This window comes from Tenrec ecaudatus, chromosome 2 (genome assembly GCF_050624435.1).
Source record: "Tenrec ecaudatus isolate mTenEca1 chromosome 2, mTenEca1.hap1, whole genome shotgun sequence".
In the NCBI taxonomy this organism is placed as follows: domain Eukaryota; kingdom Metazoa; phylum Chordata; class Mammalia; order Afrosoricida; family Tenrecidae; genus Tenrec; species Tenrec ecaudatus.
Window position 1 is genome coordinate 74,998,300 of NC_134531.1, and position 15,019 is coordinate 75,013,318.

General features: G+C 40.9%; 1 protein-coding gene across 1 annotated transcript in view; it reads right to left on the reverse strand.

Annotated features, from left to right (window-relative positions):
- Positions 1-15,019, reverse strand: part of AP3B1 (adaptor related protein complex 3 subunit beta 1) — a 267,505-nt gene that overhangs the window by 195,419 nt on the left and 57,067 nt on the right. Inside the window, exon 3 of the mRNA XM_075541203.1 lies at positions 13,901-13,975. Within this exon, the coding sequence (XP_075397318.1) occupies positions 13,901-13,975 (75 nt within the window). The remainder of the gene's footprint in view (positions 1-13,900; positions 13,976-15,019) is intronic.

The window sequence follows — 15,019 nt, forward strand, 5'->3', positions numbered from 1 at the left end:
GGAAGCACACTCGTCTATGCCAGGAATTTAACCAGCTGACCAACTGACTGGAAAAGATCCACATTTGTCCCCATCTGAAAGAAAGGTGGCCCAACAGAATGCTCAAATTATAATATGACTGAAACCTCATGCAAGTAAAATTTTGCTGAAGATCCTCCAAGATTGGTTGCAGCAGTACATTGACAGGGAGCTGCCAGAGGATCAGGCCAGATCCAGAAGAGGACATGGAACAAAGATTATCATTACTCATGTCAGATGGACCTTGCTGACAGCAGAGAATATCGGGAGGTTGTTTACTTTGGTCAAAGGCATTTGACTGTGTGGACCATAACAAACTATGGACGGCCTTGAGAAGAATGGGAACTCCAGAACACTTACTGTGCTCACGCAGAACTTGTACCTGGATCAAGAGAGTGTTCAGAGAACACAACAAGGAATGGTTTAAAAATCGGAAAGGTTATGTGTCAGGGTTGTTTTCTCTCACCACACTTAATTCAGTGTGTGCTGAGCAAATCACCAGAGAAACTGTATTATATGAAGAAGAATGTGGCATCTGGATTGGAGGAAGGCTTATTAATAATTTGTGATACACAAATGACACAACCTTGCTTACTGAAAATGAACATTTGAATCATTTGGTAATGAAGATCAAGGGTTGAAGTCTTCGGTATGGATTACAACTCAATATACAGAAAACCAAAATCCTCACAACTGGACCAATAAGTAACATCAAATTAAATGGAGAAAAGATTGAAGCTGTCAAGGATGTTGTCTTTCTTTATAAAATAAAGCATTGCACTGGATAAATCTGCTGCACAAGATCTCTTTAAAGTGTTGAAAAAGCAGGAATGTTACTTTGAGGAGTAAGGTGTGCCTGACCCAAGCCATGCTATTTTCAACTGCTTCATATTCAAATGAAAGTTGAACGTGGAAAAAGGAAGACCAAAGAACCAATGCATTTGAGCTGTGGTGTTGGAGAAGACTACTGAAAGGACCAGACTGCCAAAAGAACAAAGAGATGTGTTCGCAAGAAATATAAGATAGGGAATGTACAGATGTGCTGTATACAACTGATGTATGTCTATGTATGGACTGGGATAAGAGTTGTATGAGTCCCTAATAAAATGTAAAAAAAGAAAAGAGGAGAAAAAAAAATGATGAGGGCAAAGAATGTACAGATGTGCTTTATACAATTGATGTATGTATATGTATGGATTGTGATAAGAGTTGTATGAGCCCCTAATAAAATGTAAAAAATAAAATAAAATGCAAATAGAAAAAAGAAATATAAGATAGGGATACTTCATCTTAAATGCTGTGGACCTGTTGTCAGGAGAGACCAGTCCCTGGGGAAGGACATTATGTTTGGTAAATTAGAGCAACAGTGAAAAGAGGAAGGCCCTGGACAGAGTGACATGACACATAAGCTCAAATATAAGAACGATGACGAGGATGGCAGCACTGGACTGGGCAGTGTGTCCTCTATTTTACACGGGTCGTTATGAGCCAGAAACAACTCAGTGGCACCTAACAAATAGCAGCAAACATAGTTCCTTTTTCTTAAATGGGGAGCTCTTACAGATATTATAACAATCCATAATTCAATTTGGATCAAGTTATGTCTACTTTGTCTATGCTTCTTCACGTCAATTTGATTCAAACATAAATGTACAGTTGCTGCCACCATCAATTTCAAAACATTGTCTTTCTTCTAGAACTCTTTGATATCAGCTCCCCTTTGTCCCCTCCCTCCCCCACCCTACCCCTAGAACCCCTTTTTACTGTATTGTAATATATATACATTCATATATATGTGGGTGTATTTTACACCATTCAATGTATCCATTCACCAACAATTCTGTTATTCGGTCATCATTGCTATCGATTCCCCTTCTGCCACCCCTCTTTTCCCATATTGTCAGGGAGTTATTTCTCCCATTACTATTTCTGAAGGGTTTATCTATCTTGGATTTCATGCATCGAACAACCTAATTATACAAATGAACATATACAAGTCTCACAAGATGAATGAGGTGAAACTAACACCATAGTAGTAAGGGGAGGAAATATTAAAGAACTAAAGGATATTTATGTGTTTCATCAGCGCTATACTGCACCCTGGTTACATCAACTCTTCCGTGTGGCCTTTCTGTGAGGGACTGTCCAATGATCTTACAGGTGGGTTTGGGGTCTCCATTTTGTCTATACTCCATAACGTCAACTTGATTGAACGAGCATAGTTATTCATAATTCTGATATGTCTTATGTTGGCACCAACCCAAGCTTCCTATTTCTAGTCACAATTAAATTGTTTATACCGTCCTGGGTTAGAATTCCTCAAAGTTCAGGGAACACAGAATAGAAAAACCAAATATTTTTGTAATATGTAGTCCTTTAAGAGACTACTTAGATTCAAGTGATGTTATGTAAGAACAAAAAAAATGGGGTCCAAATTTCGTGGCATTATTAAAGATGACAACAGAATAATCTAAAATAAACCTAACTTTTAAGATTATATTTGCATGGAATTATGGTTTCTCTTTTAGTTCTTCTATCACACTTCAATAAAAACACTTCTATAATTGTTTGGAGTAAATATGCCTTTCTATACAATTCTATTACTAATCTCCTAACAGTGCTAGGCAACTTGAAAGGCAGCTACCTGGCCAGTGAACATCTATATTTGTGCCCATTCTAAATAGAGATGACCCAACAGCATATGAAAATAACTGAATATCTTAACAAGTAAAATTCTATTGAATATAGTTCAAAAATAGTTGCAATGTTATATAGATAGGGAACTACCAGAAATGCAATATGGATTCAGAAGAGGATGCAGAAGAATAACATCAATGATGTCTGGTGAATCTCGATTGAAAGAATCACATATATTCTGTTTTTATTGTTATTTTTGACTACACAACATAGCAAAGAATTGGAATTCCAGAACACTTAGTTGTGTTCGTGCGAAACCTATATATAGACCAAGAGGCAGCAGTTTCAACAGGACAGGGGGTGGGTGCTGCCTGGCTTAAACTCAGCAAAGGTGTGTGCCAGAACGGTTTGCACTCACCAACCTTATTTCATCTGTACCGGAATAACCCAGGAATCGGACTGTGCGAAAATAGTAAGGCACTGCTAGTGGAAGAAAACACGTACGTTATGCGATACATAGATGATCTACCTTACTTGCTGAACACAAGGAGGCTTGAAGTATGTAATGGAGGAAAACTGAAGACTACATAGCCTTCAGTACAGATTATACCTCATCATAAAGAAAACTATCCTCACAACCAGACCACTAAAGTAATGTCACAACAAATGGAGAAGCTGCTGAAGTTATCAAGAATTTAATACATTTGGATCCACAACCAAGACCCATGAAGGCAGCAGTCAAGAAAACAAACAGTGTATTTCATTTGGCAAACGTGCTGCAAATGATCTTCTTTAAGTTTTTAAAAGTGGAGATGGCACTCTCGAGGGATAAGGTAGGTCTGGACCAAGCCATTGCATTTCCATCATCTCATATGAAAAGTAAGAAAGAGCTAAAACAATAACCAATGCCTTTGATTTATTGTTGATGAAAATACTGAAATTATTGCCATCTATTAGTCTGGGTACTTTAGAGAAACAAATCCACAGAAATTCATATATGAGAGCGTTTTATATAAAGGTAAGTGCACATCAAGAAAACATCCCAACCCAGTGCTGCCCAAGCCCACAAGTCCACCACTAGCCCATATGTCTGACACCAATCCACAAAGCCCTCTTCCATCTCACAAAACACACACAATGATGCCGACTGCAGGAGGAAAGCCAAGTCAGTGAATGTGTAAACATCTCAGTGCTGGCAGGGGTCTCTATAGAGCTGCTCCAGCACCCAGGGCTACATTGGGGTAGGTCCATATGGCTTCTCCTCAGGAATGTCTTGCAGGAAGTGAGCCTTGTCAGCTGAAGCAGGGAACTGGGTAAGGCAGCTGCACCTTGGTCCGACCATCACAAAGCAAGAGACCTGAGAACTAGAAAAGTGAGGCTCACTGAGCCATTTATCTCACCGCCCTTCAATTAAGCCCACATGTGTTTATCAGCCAGGTTTGCACAATAAACTACCTCACCATCATATACTGAAAAATATACCATGGGCTTGGTAAAGAATACTGAATATACCACAACTTCCAAGAACAAATAAATGTCCTGGAAGCAATACAGTTAGAATACTCCTTAGAAAAGTGGTCCTCAGCCTTCCTCATGCTGCAACCATTTCATCCAGCTCCTCATGATGTGGTGACACCCCGACCACAAAATTATTTTCGTTGCTACTTCATAACTGTCATTTTATTACTGTTATAAATCGGGCGAGCCCTGTGAAATGGTGCTTCGACTCCCAAAGGGAGTAAAGATTTCATCTCATGTACTTTGGACATGCTATCAGAAGAACCAGTCCATGGAGAAGGACATCATGCTTGGTAATGCAGATGGTCTACGCCGAGAGACGGGCACTCAGTCAGATGGGTTGACACAGTAGCTGCAACGATAGGCTCAAACATAACAATGGTGAGGATGGCACAGGGCTGTGCAGTTTGGTTCTCTCGCACACAGAATAGTAGGAGTTCGAACCAACTCAACTGGCACCTAACAGGAGCAATCCGACAGTGCTCGAAAGCAAGGAACACAGGTTGGTTGACTAATAGCACTTTCAACATGCCAGATCAACATACAAGATGGGTTTAACTCTGAAATTCCTCAACCCCCTTCTAATGAGCATAATGGTATTCAGTGCAGGGACTCTTTCGTGATTCAAATGAATACTCCCAGGATCACCGCACTGCCTTGCGTATCACACAAACTCAGCAACGATCACGTGAATAAAACAGAGCAGCCCCATCCCAGACCAAAATCACAATGTTTAAGGCATTTCCCATTGAATTTCTACGTTTCAGATCTAACTAACTACTGATGGCTACCATGTACTGAATAAACCTGGAAGTAAGTACACCAACGGCCACAACACAACAGTATTAGGAAGGTTGGCCCCAAATCTTTGGAACCTTTTTTATAAGCACCGCTTAAAATAATATTTCTCTTTACTAAGTATTCTCAAATCTATAGTCCTTGGGAAGTGTATAAAAGAAAAATAGGTTAGCAGAGTCCCCCGTCTCCCCCACCACCTCTTCCCTGATCCCCTGCAATCTCTTTCTCAGAAACATCTTTATTTACCACCAAGCAACTGTTAAAGCCAAATTTTAAAGCTGAATTATGAACTTCAGAAAGATGGCTGGAGGTTTACATCAGCCACTCTGACACACTCGAAACCACAGCTGAGCCTGTAGGCACTGCTATAATTACTCGCTATTGGAGAAGGATTTCTTTTTGTGAGTGCTATGGCAAAAAGCATAACAATATTAAATCACAGAAGGTTGCAAAATACTAAATTTGTTCAAATTCTGTTATAAGAACCAATCAATATTGACCACGAGAGGCCTATGCAGTGAATGGCTGCAGGTGTACAGAGAGAGCCTGCTTTCTCTGAGACCACTCTGTGACCAGAAATGGGAGTACGAAAAGCTCCGTGACTACACCATCCTCCGATCAGTTACCTTCATTCAATGTTACAACACTCCTTGCTGTACAGCTAATCACCGCAGAGCCCCAGTAAGCTGGGAGAACACAGGCAGATCTGTTTAATTAGTTTATCAATACTCGTACATCAAACTCCATGAGTTATTGACTAAACCTTTGATTATTTTTGTGCTATAGCCACTGATTGCTTAGTAGGTCACTTTTGGTATCATTTGACACCTAATGGCAAGTGACGTACAGCTCAACGGTGTGTAAGGCAGCATGTACTTGGAAAAATAAAATTTTGCTCTTGATAGCAATGAAACATCAATCGATTCTCTCAACATAAATCTTAAGAAGCTTATGTCGGTTTTCAGCAATATTGAAGAATTGGATATGTTTCCAGAAAAACAACAAGGTATTTTAAGGACAAAAGACATCTGAAACAAACAAACCAATAATTACATTTATAGTAACATTTTTATTACAGATAATTGGGCAGCACACAAGAATCTAGAGTGTCAAAGGGAAAATGAACAAATAAAATCTGTTTTCTAAATGTCTACTGGTAACATTTTTTAACATAGTTCTTAATTAACAAAAACTAGTCAGAAATGTCCTACTTACACAAAGAAAACAAGGGGCCCAAAGCACTTGGTCATTTCTTTTTTTTTTTTTTAATTTTAACAATTTATTGGGGCTCATACAATTCTTTTCACAGTTCATATATATACATACATCAATTGTATAAAGCACATCTGTACAGTCTTTGCCATAATCATTTTTTTCTCTTTTCTTCTTTTACATTTTATTAGGGACTCATACAACTCTTACCACAATCCATACATATACATACATCAATTGTATAAAGCACATCCATACATTCCCTGCCCCAATCATTCTCAAGGCATTTGCTCTCCACTTAAGCCCCTTGCATCAGGTCCTCTTTTTTTTCCCCTCCTCCCTCCCCATTCCCCCCTCCCTCATATGCCCTTGGTAATTTATACATCGTTGTTTTGTCATATCTTGCCCTATCCGGAGTCTCCCTTCCCCCCTTCTCTGCTGTCCCTCTCCCAGGGAAGAGGTCACATGTGGATCCTTGTAATCAGTTCCCCCTTTCCAACCCACTCACCCTCCACTCTCCCAGCATCGTCCCTCACACCCTTGGTCCTGAAGGTATCATCCACCCTGGATTCCCTGTACCTCCAACCCTCATATGCACCAGTGTACAGCCTCTGTCCTATCCAGCCCTGCAAGGTAGAATTTGGATCATGGTAGTTGGGGGGAGGAAGCATCCAGGATCCGGGGGAAAGCTGTGTTCTTCATCGATACTACCTCACACCCTAATTAACCCATCTCCTCTCCACATATAAAACACACCAAATCACACCAAAGCCAGACTCTATGCAAAAGGATAGCTGGGTAATGCCAGGCACTGAGGCAGGAGGGGGGATCATCAAACGGGAAGGCTGGTGCCAAAGGGGAGCTGGTTTAAGATGGGGTCTGAAGTCAGACCACCTGACTTTGAGTTCTGGCTTGCCACACTGTCCATTTTACCTTGGTCAGGTGACCTGCTGAGCCACCTCCTTCTCTTATATACAGTACAGATGATGGGACAACCAATCTCACACAAGGATTTGAGAGGGTAAAGTGATTATATACTTTTAAGACATGAACAACCTAGCTCAGGTGGAACCAGCCTTCGGACCAAGAGGCAGGGGTTCTAAGAGAACAAGGGGACACTGAGCGATTTAAAGGCAGGAAAGGTGGGAGTGTGTTCAGGGCTAATCCTCTCACCACAGTGATTCAACCTGTATACTTAGCAAGTAACCCCTGGAGACTGGACTGTGTAAGGAAGAGCGGGGCATTAAGGGCAGAGAGAGGCCCACTAACAAGCTTCGATATGTAGATAATACAACTTGGTTTGCTGAAAGGGAAGCGGACTTTAAGAACTTACTGAGGAAGATCAAAGAACACAGCTTTCAGAGAGACTGCACATACCACCACCAAAATTCCCCACACCTGGACCAATAAGCAACATCCTGGTAGAGAGAAAGAAGACTGGCGTTTTTGAGCATTTCATGTTACTTGAACTCACAATCAATGCTCACCAATAAATCAGAGGGTGTATTACTGCATTAGGCAAATCAGCTGCACAACATCTCTTTAAATGTTAAAGAGCAAAGGCTTCCCTTTGTAGCCCGGCTCAAGCATGGGATTCCCAAAGGTCTCATATGTGTGAGAAAATTGGATAATAAACACAGAAGACCAGAGAAGACCTCGTGCATCTGAATTACGGCGTTGGCAAAGAATATTGAACGCACCATGGACTGCCTACAGAAAGAACCATCTGTCCTGGAAGAAATACAGTCAGAATCACCCCTGGAAGGAAGGTAAAACCACATCTCATGTACTTTGGACATGTTATCGGAAGGAACCATGCTATCACGCCAGACATCACGCTTGGGGACGTCAACGAGATGGACACAGTGCACAGTGACACAGTGCGTTCAAACGTAACACCGGTGTGGAGACACAAGAACCAGCTATGAGTCGGAACCAACTCAATTGGCACCCAGCAACAGTGGCAGCCTAGAAATCATATTTCTCCATCTCCCCTATTCAATATACAATTTTCACATGTATATGAGCCATGGCTTATATCAGGTGCAGCTTGATCCTCAAAATGACATCCTTGCTCGTTAACACTTAAAAAAGGTCTTGTACAGAAGATCTGCCAAATACAACGCATCCTTTGATTTCTTGATTGTTGTTTCCATGAGCACTGATTTTGGATCCAAGCAAGAAGAAATCCTTAACAACTTCAATGCTTACCCAAGATAGACGAGTCAGAGTGACTTTAGGATAACTCTTCATTTCGGTAGTAAAATTCACCTATCTAAGATTCATAATTTACTAACAGAAAAATGAAATATTTTATATTTTAAAAATACACTTAAAGCATATATCTTTAAAATCCCATAAATTTGTTCTAATACAAGACAGGAAAGTTTTATTATATGGAAATATGCATTCTAGAAATTTTGTAATATTTATATCACATTTACTTTTCTGGATTTTAAACATCTAAGTGCAAAATTATTTAAGCTACAAATGAAAATTTATTAGAGACTGTCAGCATGTTAAAACAGCTATGATGTTAATGAATAATTTTAATGACAATAGTAGGTAAATAAAGTATGAAAACTTACCTATTTACACAAAAATTCTATTGTTATTCTCAAGTTGTGGTTATCTTATTGACTACTTGTCATGCAAGCATGTGTTCACTCTTTTCATTGTAACATGCCTCTTTTTCACAGTAAACTTAAGCACTGATTTGCAATCTCTATTAATATTTGGCTCACTTAAATATATATACTATCTACTAGATTCACTATAAAATACTGCCACAATTTTAGCCCTAGACTAACACAGAACTAAGTGTCAGTGAGCAGATTTCAACTCAAAATGATCCTGTAGGGCGGCGTATATATAGCCTTTGGGTTGTGACATGAAAACCTTATGCTGAGTGAATTAAATCAGGCACAAAAGAACAACTACCGTATATGCTCGACTATAAGCTGACCCGGATATCTGCCGAGGCACCTAATTTTACCACAAAAACTGCATTGAAAATGTGCTGGGAAACTTGGCTTATACTGGAGTATACACAGTATTATACAATCCAACTTCAATGAAACAGCCAAACCAAAGTCACTGTTGTTGAGCCTGTTCTAACTCTCAACAATCCTACAGGACAGAACAGAATCCGTGCACTTGAAGAGTGGTGCTGGAGAAGGCTAGTGCAAACACCAAGGACTGCTAAAAGGGCCAACCGACCTGTCTCGGGAGAAGAATGGTCAGTGCTCTTTGGAGGCAAGGCTGACGAGACTTCGCCTTACAGACTTTGGAAAGGTGTCGAGAGACCAGTTCCTGAAGAAGGAATGATACTTGGTAGAGGGGCAGCGAACACGAGAAGGCCCTAAGAGGTGGACTGAACACAGTGGCTGCAACAACAGGCTCCAGCATAGGAACAATTGTAAGGATAACACGAGCCCAGGGAGTGCTCTGCTCGGTTTTGCCAAAGGTCACTATGGGCTGGAGCCAACCTGATGGCACCTAAACATCAGAAGTGTTCCACTGGGTTTTCAAGTCTGTAACTCTCTACAGGGGCAGCAAGTCTCATCTTCCTCTTGTGGGGCAGCTGGAGGGCTTGAACCTCCAAGCTGGAGGTTAGCAGTACAATGCTTAACCCACTATGCCACCAAGCTCCTAATAAAATACCGAGAATAAACAAAAATGCATGGAGACCAACGTGGTTACTGAGGGCGTGGGAAAGACGGAATGAGAGTACTCAGGAAGGAGTACTGCTTTTCTGCTCGGAATGATTTAAAACTCTGGAAAATGGACCGTGATGGTGGTACCCCAATTATCGGGAATGTAAATGATGTCATTTAATTTTACAATTCAAAATGGCTAATACGGCAAACTTTCTGTTATATATATTTTAACACACAAGCTTTAAAAAAATTAACGCTGAAAATTGGGAGAAGTTTGAAGGTCGCTCCCAGCTCTCTAGCACAATTACTATCTATCAATCCCTTACAACGCCTCCTGTGACAGGATGACTCAAGCACCTAAAAGGGCACTAAAACATCCCCTCCCGTGCTCTCTCTCAAGCTCCCATCATAACCCATGACGTAAAGTTTAAATGTGTTCTCACGTTCCATCCTTGGAACCCTCAGCCTCCCACTTCCATGGAGCCGGCTGCTTCCTAGGCCACGCCTATGATTCATTTGTGTCTCCCCTACGAAACACCAGACTTCCACCCCAGCCGTCCTCAATGTCTCCAACCTCCCTACAGCCATTTCTGTAACACACCAGCAACCCGATGTCTTCACTGAATCACCTCCCTCCTAGGCCTGAGGCAGGTCGCTGCAAAGGCTCTCTTTTGGCCGCGGTCTGCCCCTCTATAATCACATTCACGTCCCCAGCTCCATCGCTAGAAACAGCTCTCAATCCTGTATCTCTTGGCTTTATCGCCAAAGTATGTGGCCAAATACAATCCCAAATGACTGCAAATTAGCTCTGGCTGCATATTCCACCTTGACAAATCAGTGAGCCAATACTGAAGAATGCATACAAAGTGGGCAATAGCTCTAAGTACGTAAGTGTAAAGACTTGCATAACACAAAAAATGTGTAGACCCTGGGTACCCCCCCCAAAACGGTTGTATTGGTATATAATTCACAAACCATACAATTCAATAGTTCAGTCACATCAGGAAGAGTTACAAAATCATCACCACCAGCAGTTTGAGAACATTTTCTTCCCTCTTGTACTCACTGTTATTATCTGCCCATTTCCCCAACTGCCCCAGCCATGCCACCAAGGCGCGATGTCTCTATAGATTTAAGCATACCAGATTCCATATACAGAAAAACAAACAAACCAAGAAACCAAGATTAACAGACAAAAACTTCAATCGAAAAGAAAACATAAAATACTAAAAAACTAGAATAAACTTAAATAGGGAGATCAAATGATAGGGTGCTAAATTCTAACCTAACTGCATCCTGCAACAATCCACTTCCAATTGCATTCTGGGTATCTTTTTAATACACTGATATAATGCACTCTGGTGGTATAATGGCTAAGCATTCAGTGGTTCACTGAAAAGGTGGTAGTTCAAACACAACAATGGTTGCGAGATAAAAGACCTGCCAACTCTCCTCTCACAATGATAACAGCCTACAAAATCCCTTAGGGGCAGGACTGGGTCTATTCTGTCATGGCAGGACTCTGTAAGTTAAAATCAACTTGATTTTAACAACAGGCCTCACATAATAAATATGATGCCAGCTGTTGTTGTTGTTGTTAGGTGCCGAGTTGGCTCCAACCCATAGTGACCCTATGCACAATAGAATGAAGCACTGCCCGTGCTGCGCCAGCCTCATAATTGTTCCTGAGCCTGAGTCCACTGATGCAACCACTATTTCAATCCATCTAGTCAGGGGCCTTCCTCCAGTCTGCCACCCTTCACTACCAAGTACACTGTCCTTCTCCGGGAACTGGTCCCTTCAGACAATATGCCCAAAGTATGTAAAGACAAAATCTTACCAGCCTCGCCCCTAAGCACTGGCCTTAACTTCTTCTAAGACAGACTGGTTTGTTCTGTTAGCGGTCCTGAGTACTTTTAATATTCTCCTCCAGCACCAAAACTAAAATGCACCAGTTCTTCTATGGTCTCCCATCATCAACGTTAAACGTGTGTTTGATGCAATGGAAAATACCGTGGCTTGAGTCAGACACACCTTAGTGCTTAAAGTTACATCCTTGTTCTTCAATATTCTAAAGAGGTCTTCTGGAGCAGATTTACCTAATGTAACACATTTTTAGATCATGCTGCTTCCATGAGGATTGACTGTGAATCCAAATAAGAACAAAATCGTTGACAACTTCAATCTCATTTGCCTTCATCTAATCCAGCGTCTCTGATGATTCGCTCAGCATACCGATTTGAACATGTATGGTGATGCACACCTTTCCTGATTGTGAACCATGCAGTATGTATTCCCTTGTTCTGTTCTCACAACTACCTCTTGGTCCATGTACAAGTTCCAAATGAGCACAATGAAGTGTTCTGAAAGTCCCATTCTTCTCAAGGTTATCCACAGTTTATTATGGTCCACACAGTTGAACGTCTTAGCATAGTCAATGAAACACAAATAAACAGCTTCCTGGTATTCTCTGCTTTGAGCCAAGATCCATCTGACATCAGCAATATTATCCCTTGTCCTCTTTGAATCTGGCCTGAACATCTGGCGGTTCTGCCAAGGTATTAGCTTCAGTAAATGTTACCCCAGTTAATTCATGTAAAGTGCTTAGAACGATGCAAACAAACAGTAAGTGCACAGGTAGCACATGGGTTAATCACTGGCTAACAACAAGGTCTGCAGTTCAAAACCACCAGCTATCCTCAAGAGAAAGATGTGGCTTTCTATTCCGGCAACGAGTTCAGAGTTTCAGAAACCCACAGGTGCATTTGACCCTTTTCTGTTGGGGACCTATGAACTGGCATCTACTCCATGGCAATGGGTAACTATAATTATTATGAACCACGATATTTAGCATTATACCTTAATCACTATCTGTAACGTATAATATATAATATGCCTTTGTATTATACACTTGCTGTATTTCATGATTTGGGGCTGGACATCCCAATATATCAAAGAAAGGAACAAGCTCACATGTGTCTGAAATAATAAAGATTAGATTATTAGGCAAAGCTGATGTACTAGATGAGAAGACATATCAGGTTCCGAAGACAGTGTTATTGTAGGCTCTTGCAGAAACCATGCTACATTAAACTCACTGTACCAATGCCAAACCAATTTCATTTCCAATCAGCTTGCATGCCAAAGCTGGAGGGCCACTGTTCCACATTGCTCATACTGATCTAGCACATTTCCTAGGACAAAGCCTTAGCAGGAAGAACATCATTTAGGTCTGTCATATGATACCATTTTTCTGGTTAATTTTGCTGGCAAGAGTACTTGAGATATTTAACACTATTAACCCCCAAAACACAACTTCACTAGCAAAAAAAATGACCGTGCCATATTTGAAATATATAATCAAAACTACAAAAGCAGCGTTCCCCTGAAATAAGGCACCTAGTCTGCTTGTCCTCTCTCTGCCTCAAACTGTTGGAACCATGGCCCCTTGGTGCAGAAAGTTGCTGTTGGGTGTTCATTTGGTTCTGTCATCTACCAACTAAATGGCACACAGTAGCAGTAACACAGGCTCAAAATTGATTTTTAAAAAGGTAGGGGTGCAAGTGGAGAAAATTCTATCAATTAATTGTTTTTCCCCTCCTATAGTAAGGAAGGGAACCTGTCATTTCAGCCTCAGATTGCAAAAAACAGAATTCTACTGAAATAATGGAAATTCATCCAATCTACCAATACACACTAAGTGCCTGGGATATCCCAGAACAGTCTGCTGTAAACCCTGGGAAATATCCCAAATCACCTAGACCCACTTGCCTGGATCTGTTTCCCCAGACATGCACACACTAGCTTAGAAATCAGCAGCAAGAGCAGAATTTAAACTGAGCGGCAGTACCAGGTCAAAACTCAAGTTTACTATCGCTCACCGCAGTGAATTAAAACTCATTCTTGCCTTTCACATTCTCGAGCAAAGCTCCAAAGCTAGGATTGTGCCTACTTTTTAATTGTACTTCACCGACATTGCATGGTCCGTGGAACTTTCCAGTACCTTGCATTGATTTGGAAGCCATGTAGCAGCAAAGCAAGGTCTGAGTGAAACGTACCTCGATATTCTTACTGGCCACATTCTTCACGACAGCAGGAAACAGTTCGGACGCATTCTTCCCTTTGGCCATCATCTGAAAAATCAAAGTTTGGCCTACGGTGAAACATTGTTCAGTTTTGCATTTTTAATTAATCATTTGGAAATAAAACAGGTAGTCTGGGAAATTCTAAAAACATTAACTATATCCAAGGTTGCATCAACATTTAAACTATGGTGAACTGGCAACAGGGAAATAAATAACTTAATTTCACACAAATCAATTTTCCCTTTGCTTTCTCGTCACAGGCTCCCCTGCTTCTCCAGCACTTTTCAGAATCCCCTTCACTGAGACCCTGTCCTGCGTCCCTAAGTTTCTGGGCACCATCTTCTCAACTTCTGCTGTTCTTCACTCTTTGAACCTGCTAAGATTTCATGTATTCTCATGATTTAACCCTCATCTCTATGGGGGATGAATTCCCCAAACACTAGTGCTGAAATCACTTCTTAGCACAAAGTTCACATCTCTAACTAGGTAGATGTCGTTCCCTGCCAAAATTGTCCTATCTAAAATCGAACTCATCTTTCACAGTGAAATGGTTTTCATGTTTGAACTTTGTTCTTTATAATGCTGTTCAAAAAGATTTTAATATTGGGGAGGGGGGAATGAGTACGGTCAAATTCATTTAATAATACATACTTAAGAACTAATTTAGGCCTTGAGGATACAATCATGAAAACCACGAAGCCCTTACATCAATGGGAGTTTATCTCTTAATAGGGGTGGGGGACTACGGGGCAAAGCAAGAGAGGCACCATAAGCAAATGAACATAAAATGAATGCGAGGCTGTCACAGAAGTTGGTATTGGGAAGGCCTGCGGCAGGGTGAGCGCTACCGGGCATATGTTATACAGGATAGTACAGCCTTCATTCTGAAGCAGCGACTCAATGGAAGTGAGGACGTGGGAAGCTGGCAACTATCTATGGAAACAGAGTTATAGGCATAGCCTTTTCTAGAAATCAAAGACTCATAACTATGAAATTACTGCTAATTTTTCTAAAGCAAATAATATCCTACTGAATAGCCTGTAATGCATACTACTATGAAGTAACAGAACTCAATCATTTTAATTATCGGAA